We start from the raw sequence: 19,721 nt of genomic DNA, 5'->3' as shown, positions 1-19,721 counted from the left end.
CAAGCGCTAGCGAACTTATTCTTAGACTTGCGCCAGACTGGCTATCGCAGTGTCGATGCATGGTTGAAAATGGTCCACGGTCCAGTTCCTGTGATAGGAAGATTTCTTCACGAGCAAGTACTTGTTAGGCATTCAAGTCCATGGGCGATGATAGATTCCTAAAGTATCGGAAACAACACCGAGTCCCAGCACTCGGAATGATCGAGCCGAGCTTTGTATGATCTGATCAAGTTTGGTACTGCATTAAGGTGATGTCTACACCAGCGCATAACTCTACACTTAGTAATGCGGTTCAAGGCCTACCGAGAGATGTGCGCTAAATCCAGAAGCCCCGAGAACAGCGAAATCCCTAGCCTCACTAGATGCTATGCTTGATGAATATTTTTGTTGGTGCAGAATGAGCTGACAATGGCTATATGTGTCAGGCGCCGCCCAGGGACTGATGCACGCTACAGAGCAATACGCATTTCATTGAGACAGCAGCAGGGAAAAAACCCTGCTCAATTCATGACACAGGGTAAGATAGAATATACCGAGGTACTTATCTGAGCTCCAAGGGTTTTTTGTGTCATCCTACATGCGCGATGCACTTCGATAAATGATTTACGCCAGAGTCTAGAGTATTCAGGAATCAGAAGGCTCCGTGTCTGATATTGTTCTTGATCAGAAATGCTCATGTGATGTATTGAAATCGAGGTAGACGAATGGGACTGCTTCCAGAGTAGATGGAAATGCGATTAGGGTGTGCAGTGGAGATGGGGTACACTATAGGACAATAAATTAGTCTAACAACATAGCAGTTAGTCGTCGCTAAGAGCAAGCCAATAAGCATTATGGAATGAAAAGAGGACAGTGCTGACGCACTCTGCTGTCTCGCGTCGTAAAAATAGATCAATTGCTGCTGAAAATGCAGCGAAGGCTAAGCCGCCTCCGAGCACCGCTTTTGGACCGGATTTGCGTGCCAGGATACCACCGGCTACGAAGCCAGCAGCTATTGGATTGACCATGTCGTTTCGTGCGCGGTACTAGGTCCAATGGTTAGAACGCGCATAAAACAGTATAATATTTCGATGACACGCACCGACTCCATGACACACTCAAGGCCAGCAAACAAGGCGCCTACTTTGCCAAAACCCTTTCCACTTTTCCACATCCCTCGTCCCATCTCCTTGAAGATTTCTGCTGCTTTCTGTTTGTTGTTCAGCGCTGCCTGTGTTTGCTGTCGCAGTAGTGGATCCTCGTACGCGAATGAGGCTGACATCATGGAAAAGAACGCGCCAATTGCGAAGCCTTCCATGCAACCACAGGCAAGAGTTACATCAACATTCCGCATGCATGAATAAATGGAGTGAAGCTACTCACCTCCACCGCCTGCAAGCACGGTTTTGGCAACACAAGATTCGGCACCAGCGGTCATGTAGTCTTGGTACTTTTTGGCCTCGAGCATTTGAGCGCGGTCATCCTCTGTGAATCCAGGAGGCAGAGGCTCCCTGCCTGCAGGAAATACAGGCGCAACGAGGGGAAGAGGCATGGCACAGTCCTGACACTTCCGACCTCTCAGCAAGAACTTCGAGAGTGGTTTAGAGAAAGGTGGATATCTGAAGCATAAGTTAGAGTTAAGTTACAAGTCAGCGCGTGACTCGCGAAAGTAAACACACAGATCCTCCTCGATTTACCTTCGACTCAAGCCTGGCCCAGGCGACGTTTTCTTTCTCTAAAATCGTCAGTGAAACTCATGCAAAGCAATTGTTACGGATCAAAGGAAAATCGATAAAATTCTGCCGCTGAGCGTATCGATTCTCCAATCAACATCTAATCCCGGCTAGCATCGCCGAACCGTCCTGGTTCGAAGTTCGCACCCATGCTCCTTCGAGCCTTGAAGCTTGACACTTCCGCATTGTAGGGTAATATGGCTCAAGGTAAACACTGAGGATGCAGAGTGCTTGTTTTGATACTGCTCTTCTGATATCATATCTTCAGTTGTTATCTCACAAGCGTCACAGGTCATTGGCGCCGATCTCTCTCAGTCGGCCCCAACGACCTCTTTCACCAGGTGTGTACTCAGTGCTCAGGGCCAGCGCCATAAACTTGAAGGCTAAAGTCCATGACGCCGATGGTTTCACTGCATACAGACCGAGGCTCAATGATGACATGGGCCAGTTAAGTCTTGGCCAGCAAGAGTCACTAACACAGATGCGAAACCGTATGTGCGATTTGTAGTAGATCTCCAGTCGAGACATATATCCATGTATCATCATATAGGAACCCAGAAAGATCAGGACAAGGAAGATGAGGCTGCGCGGAGAAAAGCCCTGAAGGAACTCCTTCAAAGCTGGATGGATCGGCTGCAACTCATCTCTGTTCTTGTGAGTATCTCCTCTAGTATCTGTATCAATAAGGAGCACTGTGTACTATGGTGATTCTCGCATTCTGAGAGATATATGGAAGGAGACAGCCGTTCCATTGACGCGCAACCCATCATTACATTTCTCCCATTTTAACATCTCACCGATGATTATTCTGAATTATTTCATGCGAAGTACGATGCCACTCATTTCACCATCCATTCATTTCGTGCAGTTCTAAATCATTTTTCAGACGACCTTTTTCGCCGCGATGGAGGCACAACTTTTGGGCAACACGTCTCCTACTGGCAGTGGTCCCGTGAGCATCACAGCACAGGTAGCCAACACTGGGCTTATATGTGCACTCATCGTTCATTCTTTTGCCGGTGAGTCTACCCACGTGTGCTTGTGTGATAGGAGTGTCTGATCCACCTTGCTCTGATATGATATAGCGATGATCTCCTTCCTTGCAGCGTTTGCACTCATCAGGTTCAAACTCACAGAGGCCACGAAGGAAGAGTTCAGAGCTGAGAACTTCTCTGTCGCATCACCCAACTCTGTCAAGTTGGAAACTACCACGAGCGACCAGACCCCTTCCTTGGTTAACCTTCCTCCCTCGCAGACTGATTATCGGCAGGAAAACCACGCATTTCATCCACGACCAATCGACCGATCTACATCTATACCAGAACATATTCGCGCTTTCATACCACCACCACGGGTGTTCTCCACGAACCCCCATATCGAATCCTTCAACTCATTTCACATGCGCAAGCCACCGATGGCCCTCCTCGAACATGCATATGCCCTCTCGATATCCATGGCCGCTGTCGGATTCGTGCTTGTGGTAGTTGGCATTGTATGTTGGGCGTGGTCGCAGCTTCCAGTGAGCGTCGCCATAGCTTCGACTGCAGCAGTAGGCATTTGCACGGTCGCCGGGGCGGCAATCCTGATTTAAATTTTGATCTAATTTCCATGCTCGTGTGCCATGTATCTCGGAGCGCTCTTCAACCTAACGTACAGTAAGCTGCCAACGTGAGATGGTCAATCACCGTGCAAGTCCTTCATTTTTCTTGATCCAATGCCATGTTCGGTCATGCGGTGTCTACAGCGCCAATTTCTTTTCTGTGGCGTTCACCTGCCCATCTGCCAGCATTCATCACCCTGCACTGGACACCCTCACAAGTTTCATCGATGTTCAGTGTGAGCCTTTGTCCACACACCTTAGCGCACAGCCCTCGGAATGCTCAGCAACTGATACATACCCGTCTTGACCATGACAGGTGAGGCGGCACTCCACCTGTCCTCCAAAGCATCACCAAAAGCCCTCTCTCGAGACTGGCCTCGCGAACTGAACAATTACCTCCAATTGATCGGGCAAATCCATTTACTGAGATGACACACTACCGTCGCCAGACCATGCATTTCGTGACCGCTGTCTGTAAGTTCTCCAAGTTTCTTGGCGCATCTTGACGTCGACTGGTCTCGACGTCGACAGTCAACGGCCAATCGACCGCCTCGGGCTCTAGCGTCGGTTTGACAGCTGCACAGACGATGGCAGCCCAGCACGCGCTGGAGATCCTAAGAGGATACTAGTCCACCCAAAAGGTAGGATTAAATCCCGCGGGCCCGAGCTGCACTCGCAGTTATCTCACCGTCTTTCTGGCAGCCAATCCACCACCACATAAATATCTCCGGCGCCCGCAAAGCTCGTCAAAGTTCAAAAGTCCAAACATTCAACACGCGATCGATTATTCGATCATTCACAACGCGGATTCGGGAGGAGACCTTCGGTGCATGCATTGTCCAACTATGCCAGATCTAAAAACACACGCTCTAGTACTATCGTCGACCGGCGTCTCAAGGCTGCCTTGATCATACGCACTAAGTTACATACATAGCAACCCTGCAAGAAAGGGAGGAAGGAAGAACGAAGGAGGGAAAGACAGAAAGACAGAAAAGAGACGGGCGGTAAAAGAAAACAACACTGTGTGACTGAAATGAAAAGCAGAAGCAGCAAAAAGAGAAAGGAGGAGGAAAGCGGAGAGCGAGACGGACGGAGAGAGAGACGGAGAGACAGGGAATATAAAGCAGGCGACGACGTGAGGGGTAAGTGTATCACGCAGGCGCAAGGAGCAAGTAGGGCGGAACGAAGTTACGGCAGGAGAGTACGTATGTAGATGAAGAATTAAGAGGCTTGCGATGCGTATGAACTAAGGAACGATGAACCAAGCTCGAGTCTATACCGCCAGCACCGCACGACGCGGCGCCGTGCAGTGTCATGTCAAGAGCGCCACCAACCTCTCGCTGTCCGCCGACTTGCCCACGAGCCGCGCCCGCCGCTCCTCGTCTGCATCGAGGCCCGCGCCCTTCATCATGGTGGCCGTCAGTTCGAACGCCTTCGGCGCGTCGTACACCAAGTCGTCGAGCAGCGACGCCAGCTCCGTGAAGCCCTCTTCGAACGACGCCGGCGAGCACAGGTCCCGCTTGCGCGCGTGCACGAACAGCGCCGCGACGAGCTCCGCGTCCTCCTGCTTCCGCTCCACGGCCGACAGCACCAACTTGTCCACGAGCCGGAACCGGTGCTCCGACGGCAGGGTGCTGAAGTACGACTCGGCCTCCTCGATGCTCCGGATGGTGAAGAACTCCTTCAAGTCCTCGCCGATCTTCTTCTTCGCGTCGGCCTCGGACATCGACGGCGCGCCCGCGACCTCAGCCTGCTCGTCGTCCGAGCTCGCCTCCGAAGCGGCGGGGGCCGACTCCGACCTCTCCATAGGCACCGAGCGGGGCAGGAGATTGAGCCTCTTCCGCTGCAAGGGCGTCTCAGCCGGAGCAGCCTGCCCAAAGTCCACGCTCGCCTTGCGGCTCGGCGGACGGCTCGACTTGGGCGCCGTAGGGTCCACAGCGATCTCGGAGCTCTGGCTCAGCATCGAGAACATGTTCTGGCTCGAGGCCGTCCGCGAGAGCGGCACCTCGCGCGGCTTGTCCTTCTTGCCCGCGAACACGCCGCCCGGCGCGAAAGACATCGGCATCGTCTTGCTGATCTTGCCAAAGTTCGAGAGGTCGCCGGCCTTGGGCGGTTGTCTTGGGGGACCGGCGGTGCCCGCGACGGTCCAACCGTCGGGGCCCACATGGAAGTCCCCGCGGTCGCCTCCGCGGCGCGAGCCGGTGCGGGACATGTTCATCCGCTGTTGCGTCTCCTTGTCCTGTGCGGCCTTCTCCTTGGCAGCCTGACAACGCATCCTCCGTCAGTGCACGTTCGCGGAGGACGAGCGTGGAGATCGCACTCACCGCCTCGTGAATCTGGGCGATCGTGGCCGGAGCCGCGCTCTTGACTCGGGGTATCCACTTGCGCTCCCGCAGCTCGAGAACATCCTACGCGACAAACGAACAGTCAGAAAAACAGAAAAAACAGTGCGCGCGCGAGGCGTGGCGTCGCAACCCACCTGCAGCATGAACTGCATCCGCGAGTTCACGTTCGGGCTCTTGCACAGCTCCTTCATGCGCGAGAAGTACACGTCCATGTGCGCGTGCGCCTTCTGCGTGTCCAGCATCTGGCCGACCGTGCTCAGCAGCTTGCACAGACTCTCGATCTCCTCCTCCTCGGGGTTCTCGACGTTGCCGAGCAGCTTCTTGATGCACTCGTGCATGATCCGCTCCGTCAGCATCTGCAGCTTGAACAGCTCGCCGATGAACCGGATCAGCCCGAGGCCCCGCCGCTTCGCCTTCTGCGCCGCGTAGTACTCGTCCGAGTAGAGCTCGCCCTCGCCCGCGTCCTCCTTGTCCTTGTCCTGCGCGGCCTTGACCGCCTCGTCCTCGGTTGCCTTGCTCGCAGCCGCAGCCGCGGCCACCTCCTTCGCGACCCACCCGCGCTCGAAGTCCTCCTGACACCGGTTCAGCAGATACTTGCGGAACAGCTGCCCGCCCGTGATCGGCTTGCCCTCCACATTCTTGATCCCGTCGTCCTGCACCTTCGCGCTGATCTGCTCCATCATCTTCCGGCACAGCCGCGCGTACATCTCCGAGAACGTCGCCTCGTCCGTCGCCTTCTCGAACACGAGCCGGATCACCTGGATCAGTGTCCGTCCGTCCTTCTCTTTCTCCGACTTGTTCGCCCACGCGATGATCTGGTCCGAGATCGAGTCGAAGCGCTCCATCGTCAGCTTGTTCAGCAGGCCCTTCACCTTGCGGTCCACGACCTCGGGCGAGTCCGAGTCCACAGCCTGCACTCTGCGCGTGCTCCCGGCGACCCACCGGTTCGCGGAGGCCTCCAACGGCGCGACGGGGTCCAGCGGGGGACCCATCATCATCATCGACGAATTCGACTGCCCCGACGAAGACGGGTGCCCGCCGACGCTCGATCGACTCGTCTCCGGCCGCTTCTCGCCCCTCCGACTCCGGATCCGCTCGCGCTCCTTCCCAGTGCCGGGACCGCCCTGACTCGACGTGCGCACGAGCGCCGACGGCCGTCCGCCCATCGGCATGATGCCGCCCGCGCCGCTCGTCGACACCGAGCGTCCCGACGCCATCGCGAAGCGCTCCTCGCTCGTGAGCTTCGACGTCGAGAACTGACCCATCGCGAACGAGCTGCCCGGCCCGGACTTGCCGATCGAGCTGGGGAGGAATCCGAGCCCGACGGACCCTTGACGAGACGCGCCGCCGGGGGTGACCATTCCTGACGGAGGGCGACGACCAGAGCCACCCCGGGCCATGTTGTACGTCGACTGGTCACTCGGCTCGAGTCCGATGGCATCCAACGGCGGCAGGTTATCCGGCTTCTCCTTACAGATCGACATGAACTGCAGCAGGAAATCACGATCGTACCTAATCATGTTTATCGACGAGCAAAGTTGATGTCAGCAACACAGAGATTTGACAACGAAAAAGCGGACAGGATCACGCACCTGAACTTGCCCTTCTGCGCATTCACGTTCAGCTCCACCTTGGGGCTGCGAACGCCCTCGGGATACTGGATCGTCCCGATGTCCTCGATGATGCGCGCAGTGGCCAGCGCAGACGGCAGCGGCGCGGGCACGGCGACGCCGGTGATGAGATTCAGCGGGTCCGGACGACGCTTCGGCTCGGGGCCGTGGTGGTGCGCACTGGTGTCAATGCGGAGCGCCTCTTTCTCGGCGGCACGTTGACTGGCGAACGAAAGCGTCGCGTGCGCGGGCTGAGGCGAGTCGACGACGGCCTTGTCGGTGATCGGTGCGACCTTGTCGTCGATCTCGCCGTCTTCCCTCCCTGCCTCCTCAGCGGCGGCGGCGGTAGCGGCGGCTTTTGCTTTTTGCTCTTCCTCCGCAGCGGCGACGGCGACGGCAGCGGCAGCGGCAGCAGCAGCAGCAGCCTTGTCTGCAACTTCCTTCTCCAACCGCGCCGCCTCTTCCGCCTCGCGCGCCCGCTCCTCTTCCTCGGCCCGCTTCTTTTCCTCTTCCTGCGCCCGCACCCGCGCCTCCTCGGCCTCCTTCTCCTTGCGCACCCGCTCCTCTTCCGCCTCCTTCTCTTTGCGCACCCGCGCCTCCTCCTCATCCCGCTTCCGCTGCGCCTCCCTCTCCTTCTCCTGCTCGAGCTGCTCCTGCTCCTTCCGCGCGCGTTCCTCCTTCTCCCGCTTCTCCCGCTCCCGACTCTCCACCTCCGCGCGCTCCTTCTCCTCCTTCTCCCGCGCCGCCTTCTCCTTCTCCGCGAGCGCCTTAGCCTGCTCGTCCGCTATCCGCCGCTCCCTCGCGAGCCGCTGCTCTTTGTCCTGCGGGCTCTCGATCCGCACCGACGTCGTCCGCTTCCTGTCCTGCTTGAACCCGATCGGCGACGCCGGCGGCTGCGGGCCAGCAAGCCCCATGCCTACGCCGGGCCCCGCTGGCCCCGCGCCCGGCTGCGAGCGCTTCAGCGACTCGAAGTTCACCTCCTGGCCATGCGGGTCCTTGATCGAGATCTTCTTCCCAGGCACGAACGCGCTCGCGTTCGTGTTCAGGCGAGGACCCGGGCCGCCGCCCGCCGTGGATGGCGTGGGCGGCGGGGACGTGATGTTGCGTGGCGGGGGGTGTGACGGAGGTGCGTGCTGTGAGGGGTGGACGGGGAGCGGGAGGGCGTGGGAGGGAGTCGGCGTGCCGGGCGCCTGTAATGGAGGAGGAGGGTTGCGCGGGGACATGGGCATCACCGAGTTGGGCGGACCCGGAGGCCCCGGCGGTGGATGATGCGGCGGGCCCTGGTGTTGCGGCGGGAGCGGGTGCTGCGCCCATCCGGGCGAGTAGGTCATGTACTGCTCCGCGGGCATCCCGTACGGGGGGTACTGCGAAGCGATGTCAGCGAGGAAGCGACGCGCGAGGACGCGGCAAGTCGACTTACGTAGTACGTTTGCGGCCACATCGGCGCCGCGGGCGGCAGGCCCGCGGGGGGCCCTGGGTGCTGGTGCTGGTGGGGGGTGAGGCGAGGACTGGGCATGCCGGTGGGCATGGGTCCAGGGCCCCCAGGACCGGTCGATGGCCGCCCGCTCATGTTGACTCCGCCGCTCGTTCCGTTCGTCATCGCGCGCGGGTATACCGGCGAGCGCGGGGGAGCGCCGTTGCTGCTCCCGTTTTGCGCCTGCGAGCGCGGGGTGAACGTCGGGGGCGAGTAGGGCTGCCCCTGAGAAGACCCCTGATGCGATTGTGGTGGCAAAGACATGGGCCGTGTCGACGGTGAGGGCGCGCTCTCGGACGGGGGCTTCGAGGCCAGGGACGGCCCCTGGAAGAGTTTCGCAATGCTCTTGCGGTCTATTTTTGTGACTGCCGAGGGCGTCGAGGGAGGCGGGGGTGCGGAGGTGGTCGTCGGGGAGGGGTCCGAGGAAGGATTTGAAGGGGTCTGAGGGAGCGACGTGGGTCGGCTAGTGAAGGCGGATTTGCTGGCGGCAGTGGATGTGCCGTTTTGAACGGCGACGGACCCGAACGACTTTACGGTCTCGGCCTTGACCGCCGGCGCGGACGCGGGCGAGGAGGAGATGGGCACCGGTGCGTCGTCGATGGAGCCGAATGTCACTGGGGATGCTACAGAGCGTCAGCAAGGGGGCGAGGAGGGGGAGAGACAGGGGGGGAAGCGATGCGCACCAGACTTGGCAGCGCCGGCCGAGTTGCGTGGTATGTTGATGCCATCCTTTATGGACACGCCCTGGCCGAGGGTGCTCGGACGGCGCGAGTGGGTCGGGTGAGAATTTGAGGAGGTGCCATTTGGGGAGGTGACGTTGGCGGGGGCAGGGGACTGCGAGCGCGAGGAGGATGCTGTCGATGTGTGCGGAGGAGGGCCCCGAGCCCAGGCAGACTTTGACGGAAGCTGGGAAGGAATCTTTGGTGCAGTTGCAGTAGAAGATTTGCTCATTCTGTGCGGAGACAAGGAGCGACGAGGGGGGTGAGCGAGGGTCGCAGGAGGAGGGAGAGGTGGAGAAGGGTTGAGCGCGGGCACGGCGGATGCCTGCCCTGGCGACGACAGGAAGAGGAGTGTGGCATGCCGTGCAGCCGATCCCTATCCTGACACGCCGGACCTTGGCACAGCCCACGACGCCGCATGTGCAGCGACGATAAATGGGGAAAAATCGAGGTAAAATGGCAGCGACGCCGGGGGCGGGGAGGGGGGGAGGGAGGGAAGAAAAAGGAGATGAAAAACGCACGAACTGGCGAGCTTGAGCTGTCGAAAGCGAACTGATTTTTGTGGATCTGGGGCGCGTGCGGTTGGGTCTTTTCGAGAATTGACCTGCCAGCAGGCGAGCTAACTAGCTACGGGGTGGGTGAAGAGGAGGGGCGGGAGGATGGACGAGCAGGTCCAATCCAGAGTCGGTCCTGATGCTGGACGTTGACGAGCAAGAGCACGTCCGCCGACCACCCGCGAGAAACTCATGTGCCGCGGCCCCGGCCACCCTGTCCTTGGACCCGGGGACCCCGACCCACCGCGCTCCTCTGTCATTCCCCCGCCCGCTGCTGCACGGCCATGCTCCCGCCGTCCGACCCCGACGCCCCCGTCCGCGCCACAGACACAGACGCCGCCCTCGCACGCCTCTCCGCCGTCCGCAAGCGCTACCTCGACGACCCCTACATCGCCCCGCTCGTCCCCCGCCCCCACCTCCAGCCCCCGCGCCCCCCGCTCATCAACGTCGGCACCTACCTCCGCGCCCGCGCCATCGATGCCCTCGTCGACCGCTGGATCCGCGCCGCCCCCGCCCACTCCGCCGTCCAAATCGTCAGCCTCGGTGCAGGCAGCGACACGCGCTTCTGGCGCCTCCAGGTGCGTCCCCCGCCGCCGCCGCCGTCATCGTCACCACAGCGCTGACCGCCCCGCATCGCCCTGCCCCACAGACGGGCCCCCACGCACACCGCGTCGCGCGCTACCTCGAGCTCGACTTTCCGGAGGTCACGTCCAAAAAGGCGATGGCCATCCGCAAGAGTCCGCTCCTCAGCGCGCCGCTCGGCAGCCCCGAGTCCGTCTCCCTCGGTCAGCCCGCTCTCTCTCCGTCGCGCCCTATGCACAGATCTGAGCCACTTCCCCCCCGATCCCGCGATCTAGCCGCAGGCGGCACCGCGCTGCGCTCCGACGTATACAACCTCCTCCCGGTCGACCTCCGGCTCCCGCCCGAAACGAGCCTCGCGTCCGTCCTCACCACGGCCTCCCCCACGTCCCCGCCCTTGCTCTCTCCGCACCTCCCCACGCTCCTCCTCTTCGAATGCGTGCTCGTCTACATGCACCCCTCCGCCTCCGACGCCCTCATCCGCTGGTTCGCGGACTACTGCACCGGCCCCAACCCCAGCCCCAGCCCTAGCACGGGATCCAACTCAAACACCGGCGCCCTAGGCTGCATCGTCTACGAGATGTTCGGCCTCACCGACGCCTTCGGCCGCGTCATGCTCAACAACCTCCGCGTAAGCGCACATACCCCTCTCTCACACGCATACCCTTGTCTCACACACATACCCTCGTCTCACCCACCTCCACCCCATCTCTTCATTCCCCCCCGTCCGCGTCCCCGCAGTCCCGCGGCGTCGCCCTCCCCGGCGCAGACCCCTACCCCACGCGCGCCTCCCTCCCGCAGCGCTTCCTCCGCCTCGGCTTCTCCGCCGCCCACGCACTCACCCTGCGCGAGATCCGCGCAGACTACACCCCCCGCCCCGAGCTCGAGCGGTGCGCCCCTTCCCCTATCTTTCATTATATATATATATATATATATATTCATCCTTTTTTATTTTATTTTATTTCTAAATATTCGCTCCCCCGGATCTGAACACAAAAAGCCTCTCGACCCTCGAGCTCCTCGACGAAATCGAAGAGCTCGACCTCGTCCTCGCGCACTACGCCATCACGTGGGGCATCAAGCTCCCCGGCGCCGGCCCGGATCCTGGTACCGACTCCATCGCCGACTCCAACGCCGAAGCCGCCGACGCCGCGCGGCCCCAGCCGGCCGCATGGCTCGCGTGGGGCCTCGACGCGCACCCTGCGCGCCCCGCGGGCGCGGAGGACGAGTGAGCTGCGAGCGATCCGCACGGACCACGCGCCGGCCTGCGCTGACTGCACAGCACTGCACAGCACCTGCGGTACGCCGCGGCCCGCCGTATATACTACATATTACTGCGAGTATCCTACGCTATACTGCGCCGGTGGATGTGGGTCTACTCGTGTGGGTCGATGTGGGTCGGCGGGTACATCGCCCGGTTGAATGACACTGTACGAGACTGTGCTACGACGCACGATTTATTTTGCGTGGGGCGTGTCCCCGCGAGGCCGTGTACGTACGCACGCACGCACGTACGCAGTAAGCAGGAGGGCTGGCGCGTTATGTCCGTCGCCAACGCACGCAGACGCACGCACGCTCGCTGGCAGGTTCGATCGCGGCGCTCGGCGCTCGGCGCTCGCCAATCTCAGCCGCTCACGCTCGTCGACAAGGCCCGAGCAGCCCCTCCTTTTGTTCTATATGTATGCATGCATGTATGTATGTATGTATGTAAGCGCGTAAGTGCCGTGGGTGCGACGGACCACGACGTCTACGTCTACGTCCACGTTCCGAGCACGTTCCGCGTATCTTAGACGCGGCGCGCGGAACGCTTACTCCGGTTGTTGTCGTTCCCGTTTCTCGCTGCTGTGCAGTCAGTGCTGGAGGGGGGCGCGCACCTGCTAGCTCCTGGCGCTCGCGGACTATCGTGCACGCGCGCGCGGGGCACCTGGACGAGCGCCGCGGCCGTGAGCTAGGCTCCCGGCTCTCCGGAGGTACTCGTACTGTCGCACATGTAAACCTAAGGCAACCCAGTGGCAACTCACGAAAGATCGATTCGAGAACTGATCACCACTACAGTAATCATTGATCAACAGTAACTTAAGTGCAATGAGCCGATCTGCCGCGATCGCGGCCTGCATACGACCCGTACATACACACGTATATAGCGACACGGACAAGAGACAAGAGAGACGAGTATGTGGGGCTAGGTATATCAGTGCGAAGCAGCGCACGCATCGGCCTAATACCGCGCACTCGACGACGGGCCACTGCACGTCGCCCGCTCCGCGGGGTTCTCGCACACCAGACACTCGCCCTCGCTCGCTGCGATCTGCATCCCAGGGCCCGACGCAACAAACCCGAACTGGGCAGGTGCCGGCGTCGCCCTCGATCAGGCCCACGCGGCGTCGCGCGTCGGCCTAGGTCCTAGGAGCGAGGCGGAGCGCGTCGAGCGCCGCCGGCAGCCCGTCGGGCATGTCCACGCACAGCGACGCGAACTGCAGCAGGAACGCGCGGTCGTACCTGGAGCGCACGGCGGACGGGCAGGTGGGGCTCAGTCCGGGAATCTGATGCGCGCAGAGACGGCGTGGACGCGGGACACGCACCGGAACTTGCCCTTCTGCGCGTTCCGGTTGAGCGCTGCCAAGGGGCGCCGCACGCCCGCGGGGTACGGGATCGCCTTGATATCGTCGATGAACCGGGCGGTGGCCAGAGCGGAGGGTGTGCGCGGTGCCGACAGCGGCCGCGTGACGGCCGCGGGCCCTGCGTGGACTCGATATTCCAGGCTGGGCTCTAGTTCGCTGGGGACGAAGGCGGGCGCGTGCGCGCTGAGACGACGAGGGCTGGGGCCCGGCCGCACGGTGGCGTTGGCGGCGTAGGACGGGGACGCGGTGTTCCTGTGCGGAGGGAGCAAAGGGCCCTGCTCCGCGTGCTGGTCCCATTCCAGCACGCACGGGATGAGCTGCTCCGCGGGCATCGCGTGCCCAGCGCCCTGCGGGACGACGTCAGCGGCGATCGGCGCAGCCCTCGGGGCCTCGGCGCCGCAGCGCGCAAGCACACGAGCGAGCGGGCAGGCAGACTCACGTTTCCCATGCGCACCCAGACGGGCGCCAGCGTGCGCGCGGTGCTTCCCGCGCGTGTGCGGGGGGGCTGGGGATGAGGGGTGGACCTGGCGAGGCGAGCGCGCGGTTTGCCTGCGGATAAGACCGCCTTGGGCGGCCGCGACCACGCCAGCAGCGACGCGGGAGTGGGCGTCGGGGCGTCGTCTATCGAGCCAAACGTGACTGGACACCCCCGATATCGTCAACACGGCCCATGTCGTGCATATGGGACGCGGGCTCGAGACGCACCGGGTTTGGCGGCGCTGGTGCTGCGTGGGACGCTGAGCCCGTGTTGGATGGATACGCCCTCTGCTGGCGCGCGCGATCGGCGAGGGTGCGTCGAGCGTAGATTGGCCGCTGCACCGGGCGTGGCGCTGGGAGGCCTGGGCGGCTGCTGAGACGACGATGTTGCCAATATAGTACGAGGAGGGCCGCGGGCCCAAGCCGACTTCGATGGAACTGCACTAGAAAAGGTGTTCATTGTGTCAAGTAGTGTCAGGAAACCCTTCTGCTGAGTGAAAGGTCGTAGTATGAGAGCAGGCGATAAGGCTATCGACACGTTCAAGCCTTATAACGGCTTCAAGATTCAATGGAAGACACGAGTTCAGCTGCGCCGAGCAGCGAAGCGCGCGTGGAGTGGACCTAGACGCGCTCTATGCACAGAACATATTTTTGCAATTTTATGGAAGTGGGCATGATACCACGTACGAAACGTGTCGTGCACTCGAATTGTTCGCCAATGAATGTCATGTGCGTGTAGATTTCAACAATACAAGAGAGAAGGGGGAACGCATGTCTTCGTGCACGTGTTCTCTCGAAGAAATAACGAACGAAAATCGAGGAGCCCTTGGGAGCGGGTGAGACAATTGATCATAGGGCAGAGGCAGAGGCTACGAACACGCCTCCGTGACACCAGCGCGAAAATCGGTAACAGTCCGTCCGGGCTATAATTCGGGAACATATACCGCGAATACCATCTAGTATCACACAGTTCGAGGCAGAGGGCATCCGACGAGTTCAAGTTGTCGAGCTTATTTTGCAGATCGACATGAACTGAAAAGGAATCCAGGGTTATATCTACATCAAACGAGAAGACAGTGACCATTAGACAATAGGCATATACTCTCGAACGATGCGATGATGCGGGGAGGACATGAACATACCATAACTTATCTCTTCCGTTAAGCGGCACTGCGTTCGTCCTCTTCAGTATGGAGATCTGATAGCTCGTGTCGTGGTCCATCCTGCTCAGCTGCCATCTCCTCAACGGTGTGCTCGAGAGACTGGTTAACATCATTGTCGGCCGGCTTCGTCACAATCTCACTGTTCTGCTTTTCCATATCTCTCATGGCAGCGGCGGCAACAGCATCGGCAGCAGCCTTCAAGGCGGCGTCGGCAGCAGCAACGGCAGCACCGGCAGCATCGACAGCGGTAGCAAAGGCACGATAGGCAACAGTGTCGGCACGAATGGCGGTAGCAACGGCATGACGGGCAGCCACGTTGGCAGCGCGCGCAGCCATAGCGGTAGCAATGTCGGCAGCGGGAACGTTTATCTTTTCACTCGCGGCAGCCTTTTCGGAGGCCTCATTGTCCGTGTCCGTGGCAGCACCGTTGTACTTCTCTAGCCAGTCCTTAACTCCCTGCAGCCGCGTTGTTTCAACCTGGATCGCATTTAAACGCTTGCGCTCCGCCTTTAAACGCTTGCGCTCCGCCTTCGAAGGTTTGAGCCAACGAGCCAACGTAGGCGGCTGCGGGCCGTGATATGAGAATGGAAGCATCGCCCCGGTGAATGGGACAGATTGACTGAATGGTGCATAGAATGGATAAAGTCGGAGTTGCGGGAGAGTCACATACGGCCCCCATCCGGGAGAAACGTCAGGCCGTAACATAGGCACTGTGGGCCCAGGGGGCTGCGAAACAGAAACAGATATATCCATCAACGAGGCGTTTCATTGCGCAGCGGATTTACTCACGAAGTACCCTTCTTGCCGTGTATACGCCGTGGGAGGTACACCCGCAGGATGTCCTATAGGCGAAGGTGTCGAAGGAGGCAAAGGAGTCACTGAAGATGTAGCGGTGTGAAAGGGTGGTGGGGGTCGGTAAGGAGGGGTTTGAGCTAGAGATGCAGATACTTCAGTGGGAACGGGCATCTGTGGGCGAGATAGGAATGGAGGGACATGAGGACATGTTGATGTTGATGTTGATGGAAGACTGGGGGGAGTCCTTGGGGGGGATTCGAGATTGAATCCTTTCATTCTAGAAGAGTGTCGGAAAAAAAAGTTCAATGAAGAGAGAGACAGAAGGTCGAACAGGTAAGTCGACCAACTACTGAGACACTCTTATACCAGGCTCGAAAAATCGATGGCAAGGAAGCGAGCATTACGCAGCTGCTGTGCACAATGAAGTGCGCATGAATCAAGGCTGCGACCTTTGCGCAGAGAAGAGCTTCGCGGATAGTCCCATATAGAAAGAAGAGGCATGGGACCACGTACGAGTGACACTGCGCACTCAATTCTACTACCCAATGAACGCTGCCTACGTATAAATTTTCAACAATACAGGATGTCACATGTGTGCGTGCGGGTGAGTATATACGATGTCGATGAGCGAGACTGGGGTACTGAATGGAGCATAAGGCACCTATAAATAGAGAAGAGAGAAAGAGAGAAGATCAAAGGGCTACAGAGTATATCACGATCGGCGGACGTACATGGCGAATTATTAGAAACTGGCAAGAACAAAATAACGATTAGTGCGAGAGTCTCTCCAAAAACAAACAAACTTGGCCGACAGAAGAAAAAGCAAGGTAAGAACAAAGGCGTGCAGATCCAATACAAAAAGAGGTTCACCACCGAGAACGAAAATTAAGACGCGGGAATGCCGACCCGCATCCGACACACCTATCACAACACGACCATCGTCGGTCGCGCCACTGCCACATACGCCGGCGGCGCCTCCCCGCTCTCGCTCTGCTGCCCCGTGATCAGGCGCTCGTATACGACGTTTTGGTCGAACAATGTCCCAACGCGCGAGTGGGGAGCGGCAGTAACCTCAGCGAGCGATGCACCTGAGTCGCTCGACATGCGCGAAATGGTGCGCTCGAGGAGCCCGGAGGATGGCGGCGACGGAGGGACGACGGATTGCTTGCGACGCTTGACAGGGCACGCGCAGGAGCGCACCTGTGGGAAAGACTCCTCGAGCGCCTCAGAGTACCGCGGGAGAGACGTGTGTTCCGAGTTGCACAGGCACTGCGTAGACGCCTGTAAGTCCGCCCATGGCCAAAGGCATGAGAAAACAAGGGCTTACAGAGAGGATGTGTACCGGCGTCTGCACGACGATATCGAACAGCTTCCGCTTGCCGGTCTTCGGATCGATATGCAGATCGTCCCCACGCTCGACCCGAATAACGATCTTGAGCGTGTGTGCGATCTGGATGTTACTCTTCCTGTTCTTATTCGTGAAATGCAGCAGTCCACACGCGGTCGGTAGCTTGAGCGTCGTGTGAAACGACCACGGGCCAGGGCCCATCAAGCTCGATGCCATTTCTGACGCGTCGTCATCGGGCCCAAGCAGTGCGTGTAGCGGCGAGTCCATGAACGCGAGAGGGTCATCAGAGACGAGCGGGAGGATGGAAGGACCATTCTTGTCCGCGTTCTTGAGCATGAGGAGCGCGAACCGGTTTGTTTGCTCGGACCGTGCGGAGCGCTTCATTTGCACATAGTAGTCTACTCGCTCTACAACACGCACATCAGACGAATGAGATTAGTCAGAACAATGTCGATGCGCACCCTCAAGGATCACGGATAGACGGTGAATTTTCATCTTGGCCATGGGCAAGAAGCTCATGTGAATAGGTATCGTGCCCCCAATGTGGAACATCCTGCCGGAGATGGAGAGCAGGTATTGCAACTGATTATCCCAGAACCGCTCAACAATGATGTTCTCTGTATCCTCTGTGTCGTCGTCGCTGGGGGACGCAACGATCACGACGTCTCGAAGTGCAGTCAATTTCGTGGTGAACGCGCCCGGTCGATGCACCTGTGCTTTGAGCCGCCAAGACACTGATCCATAATCGCATTCCAATGAAGGAGGCATATTCAATGGAATCGCAAAGGATATCGGAAACGTGTACGTCCCTGCAGTTCCACGTGATCATGAGCACCTACCAATAATGAGAAGTCAAGAGAGCGTACCAGCCTTATACTCCCTCCAACCATCTCCAAACTCCTTGTGCTCCTCGAGGTCCAACCCAAGCACCTCCCCCACCTTCCCAAACGCCGTCGTCGTTTTCTCCTTCGTATGATACAGATGACTCCACGTCGACTCCTTCTCTTTCTCCTTCTCCTTTCCCTTCCCCTTGTCAAACGTCCGTCCCCGACTCGCCTCCCGCTGATCCACGCTCGCACCCCTGTCGAACGTCCTCGGCGAGCTCGACCTCACCCGCTCCTTGACCGCATCCAGAATCACATTCGACACCGCGCTCAGGCTGAACCTCGCGACCTTGCGCCCGCGATCCGTGCTCGGCTCCCGCGACCCACGAACGGGGGACACCGGCATGGAGCGCTCCGCGGCATGGGAATGCAGGTCCTCATCAATACTGACGGGGCGTGAAAGCGATGTATCAAGGTGGGAGCGGAAACTTGACGCCGACGACTCGGCGGGCCTCATCCGTGAGCGCGAAGACGGACCTGCAACATGCATCATGTTCAACGAGCCATACATACATATGACAAAAAGACCGTGTGAGATCCTCTAATAATGATATAAAAAAACGTACGTGACTGGGACCGGTTCGCGTCTCGTGGAACGAATTCGAGGTCGCTCGGGATCTCCTCCATTCTATGCAGTGGGAGGAAATGGCTTGTGGACGAGCGTCCACTGCGCGGCGTCGGCGGGACCGAATCTATCGCGAACGCGGGCTGGCTCGGCGGGGAGAGCATCGGCGGTGTATAGAGTGGGGTCGGCGAGCGCGAGTTCGTCCGATGCAGGACAGGGTCGCGTTGGAAGATGGTCCGGTCGGCACTCAGGCGCCGTCGCGCCGTGTCCCTTCCACGCCGCACAATTTCGTCCACGCCGCCTGCGCCATCAGGAGCGTGGGTTTGACGGCGTGGCACTCCTGTGAAATAGTCGCGCGAACGGTCGCGCGTGCTATCAGGATCGTGATCGCGTTCTGGGGAACTGTCGGTGTGCTCGAGCTCATCTCGGTAGAAAGACAGGCCTGGCCCAACGGAGAGGGCACGTCGGATGGACGAAGACGGCGTCGAGGGCGCACGAAAGAAAACTTGTGTGGCGGAGAAGATTTTATGTTCTTCTGTCACTTCCGTGCGCCGTGCGCCAACACCTACGACGCTAGGTGTAAATGAAGCATGCCCGATCCCAGGAAGTAGTGTACATACCTTCCGGCCAGCTTGTCGCAGATTTCCCCTGAAGCTCTATTTCGATACTTGAAATCCTCGTGGGCTTGACGAGGTTCAAGGTCAACAGCCCGCGCAAGAGCGCCGGAGACACATCGCTCGCCGAGTGACGCCTGCCAGTAAAGTCTGAGGATCGTAAGAAAACAACAGATTCGGTGAGGCAGATAGAAAGATTGTTCTTGTGCGTCTTGGTGGTCATTATGGTATCGTGGAATTGCCAACAGAGTGTGTGGTGTTATTCTCGAGCGATGCTCTGGGCTGTGAGATAGCACTGAAAATCAGGGACGTTGTTGGGCGCTGTGGTGCGATGTGCGGAAGAGGAGGTGAGCAAGAGGGTGCTATCTAGAACCGAATGAACAGGCCATGGCCTAAGAGAGCGCGGGCCAGGCACACCCGGACAAGGAGGCTGGATCCGAGTGCCCATGGCAATCTAGGGCAATTTGCAGCTTCCGTGTTCCGTCGTCGAGAAAAATGAAGAGAAATTGCGTCTTTTGCGTCATCCCATGCGAGTCCATGCACATGCGTCGGCCCTGCAGCTCGTGGCGTCCGCGTCGTCCCGGACGTAACGTAAAATCTTAGTTCGTTCGAGCTTGCTCGCAATGTTTCTTCGTCGGTTCTTTACCAGAATTGCACTGAA

The 19,721-nt window shown here is 59.3% G+C and overlaps 7 protein-coding genes across 7 annotated transcripts; 2 read left to right on the top strand and 5 right to left on the bottom strand.

The window, feature by feature from the left end:
* Window positions 1-716: 716 nt before the first annotated feature.
* On the bottom strand, window positions 717-1,531 carry HETIRDRAFT_68040 (mitochondrial import inner membrane translocase; the record flags this gene model as incomplete). Its single annotated transcript, XM_009554784.1, has 4 exons — window positions 717-810; window positions 865-1,025; window positions 1,082-1,290; window positions 1,363-1,531. The coding sequence occupies 4 exons, from the start codon at window positions 1,529-1,531 to the stop codon at window positions 801-803; spliced, it is 549 nt and encodes a 182-aa protein (XP_009553079.1). The 3' UTR covers window positions 717-800.
* Window positions 1,532-1,909: 378 nt separating this feature from the next.
* HETIRDRAFT_108456 (uncharacterized protein) lies at window positions 1,910-3,303 on the top strand (the record flags this gene model as incomplete). The annotated part of the gene is made up of 6 exons (XM_009555020.1): window positions 1,910-1,919; window positions 1,981-2,053; window positions 2,133-2,203; window positions 2,263-2,366; window positions 2,599-2,731; window positions 2,798-3,303. The coding sequence occupies 6 exons, from the start codon at window positions 1,910-1,912 to the stop codon at window positions 3,301-3,303; spliced, it is 897 nt and encodes a 298-aa protein (XP_009553315.1).
* Window positions 3,304-4,122: 819 nt separating this feature from the next.
* On the bottom strand, window positions 4,123-9,698 carry HETIRDRAFT_482640 (uncharacterized protein). The gene is made up of 8 exons (XM_009555019.1): window positions 9,425-9,698; window positions 9,258-9,355; window positions 8,688-9,182; window positions 7,705-8,013; window positions 7,250-7,593; window positions 5,792-7,169; window positions 5,637-5,720; window positions 4,123-5,575 (listed from the first exon to the last, which is right to left on the bottom strand). The coding sequence occupies exons 1-8, from the start codon at window positions 9,690-9,692 to the stop codon at window positions 4,625-4,627; spliced, it is 3,927 nt and encodes a 1,308-aa protein (XP_009553314.1). The 5' UTR covers window positions 9,693-9,698; the 3' UTR covers window positions 4,123-4,624.
* Window positions 9,699-10,298: 600 nt separating this feature from the next.
* Window positions 10,299-11,825, top strand: HETIRDRAFT_332300 (uncharacterized protein; the record flags this gene model as incomplete). The annotated part of the gene is made up of 5 exons (XM_009555018.1): window positions 10,299-10,592; window positions 10,664-10,799; window positions 10,872-11,224; window positions 11,335-11,483; window positions 11,594-11,825. 5 exons carry the CDS (start codon window positions 10,299-10,301, stop codon window positions 11,823-11,825), a joined length of 1,164 nt encoding a protein of 387 aa, XP_009553313.1.
* Window positions 11,826-12,989: 1,164 nt separating this feature from the next.
* Window positions 12,990-14,151, bottom strand: HETIRDRAFT_456359 (uncharacterized protein; the record flags this gene model as incomplete). Its single annotated transcript, XM_009555017.1, has 4 exons — window positions 12,990-13,092; window positions 13,176-13,603; window positions 13,669-13,853; window positions 13,920-14,151. The coding sequence occupies 4 exons, from the start codon at window positions 14,149-14,151 to the stop codon at window positions 12,990-12,992; spliced, it is 948 nt and encodes a 315-aa protein (XP_009553312.1).
* A 700-nt stretch (window positions 14,152-14,851) lies between these two features.
* HETIRDRAFT_456358 (uncharacterized protein) lies at window positions 14,852-15,820 on the bottom strand (the record flags this gene model as incomplete). The annotated part of the gene is made up of 2 exons (XM_009555016.1): window positions 14,852-15,580; window positions 15,644-15,820. The coding sequence occupies 2 exons, from the start codon at window positions 15,818-15,820 to the stop codon at window positions 14,852-14,854; spliced, it is 906 nt and encodes a 301-aa protein (XP_009553311.1).
* Window positions 15,821-16,573: 753 nt separating this feature from the next.
* HETIRDRAFT_482638 (uncharacterized protein) lies at window positions 16,574-19,283 on the bottom strand (the record flags this gene model as incomplete). The annotated part of the gene is made up of 6 exons (XM_009555015.1): window positions 16,574-16,930; window positions 16,977-17,404; window positions 17,459-17,806; window positions 17,864-18,333; window positions 18,444-19,011; window positions 19,067-19,283. The coding sequence occupies 6 exons, from the start codon at window positions 19,281-19,283 to the stop codon at window positions 16,574-16,576; spliced, it is 2,388 nt and encodes a 795-aa protein (XP_009553310.1).
* Window positions 19,284-19,721: the final 438 nt, after the last annotated feature.

Source organism: Heterobasidion irregulare, assembly GCF_000320585.1.
Source record: "Heterobasidion irregulare TC 32-1 unplaced genomic scaffold scaffold_14, whole genome shotgun sequence".
NCBI lineage: Eukaryota > Fungi > Basidiomycota > Agaricomycetes > Russulales > Bondarzewiaceae > Heterobasidion > Heterobasidion irregulare.
Note: the sequence above shows the minus strand (reverse complement) of the source record. Positions and strands in the feature narration are given on the sequence as shown.

Bases quoted from the DNA above. Each gene is read 5' to 3' on its own strand.
- HETIRDRAFT_482640 (XM_009555019.1), bottom strand. From the start codon at position 9,692: ATGAGCAAATCTTCTACTGCAACTGCACCAAAGATTCCTTCCCAGCTT. The intron at 7,170-7,249 runs GTGCGTGATCCT...AAACATGATTAG, and splicing joins GCGCAGAAGGGCAAGTTCAG to GTACGATCGTGATTTCCTGC. The intron at 5,576-5,636 runs GTGAGTGCGATC...ATGCGTTGTCAG, and splicing joins TCGCCCAGATTCACGAGGCG to GCTGCCAAGGAGAAGGCCGC.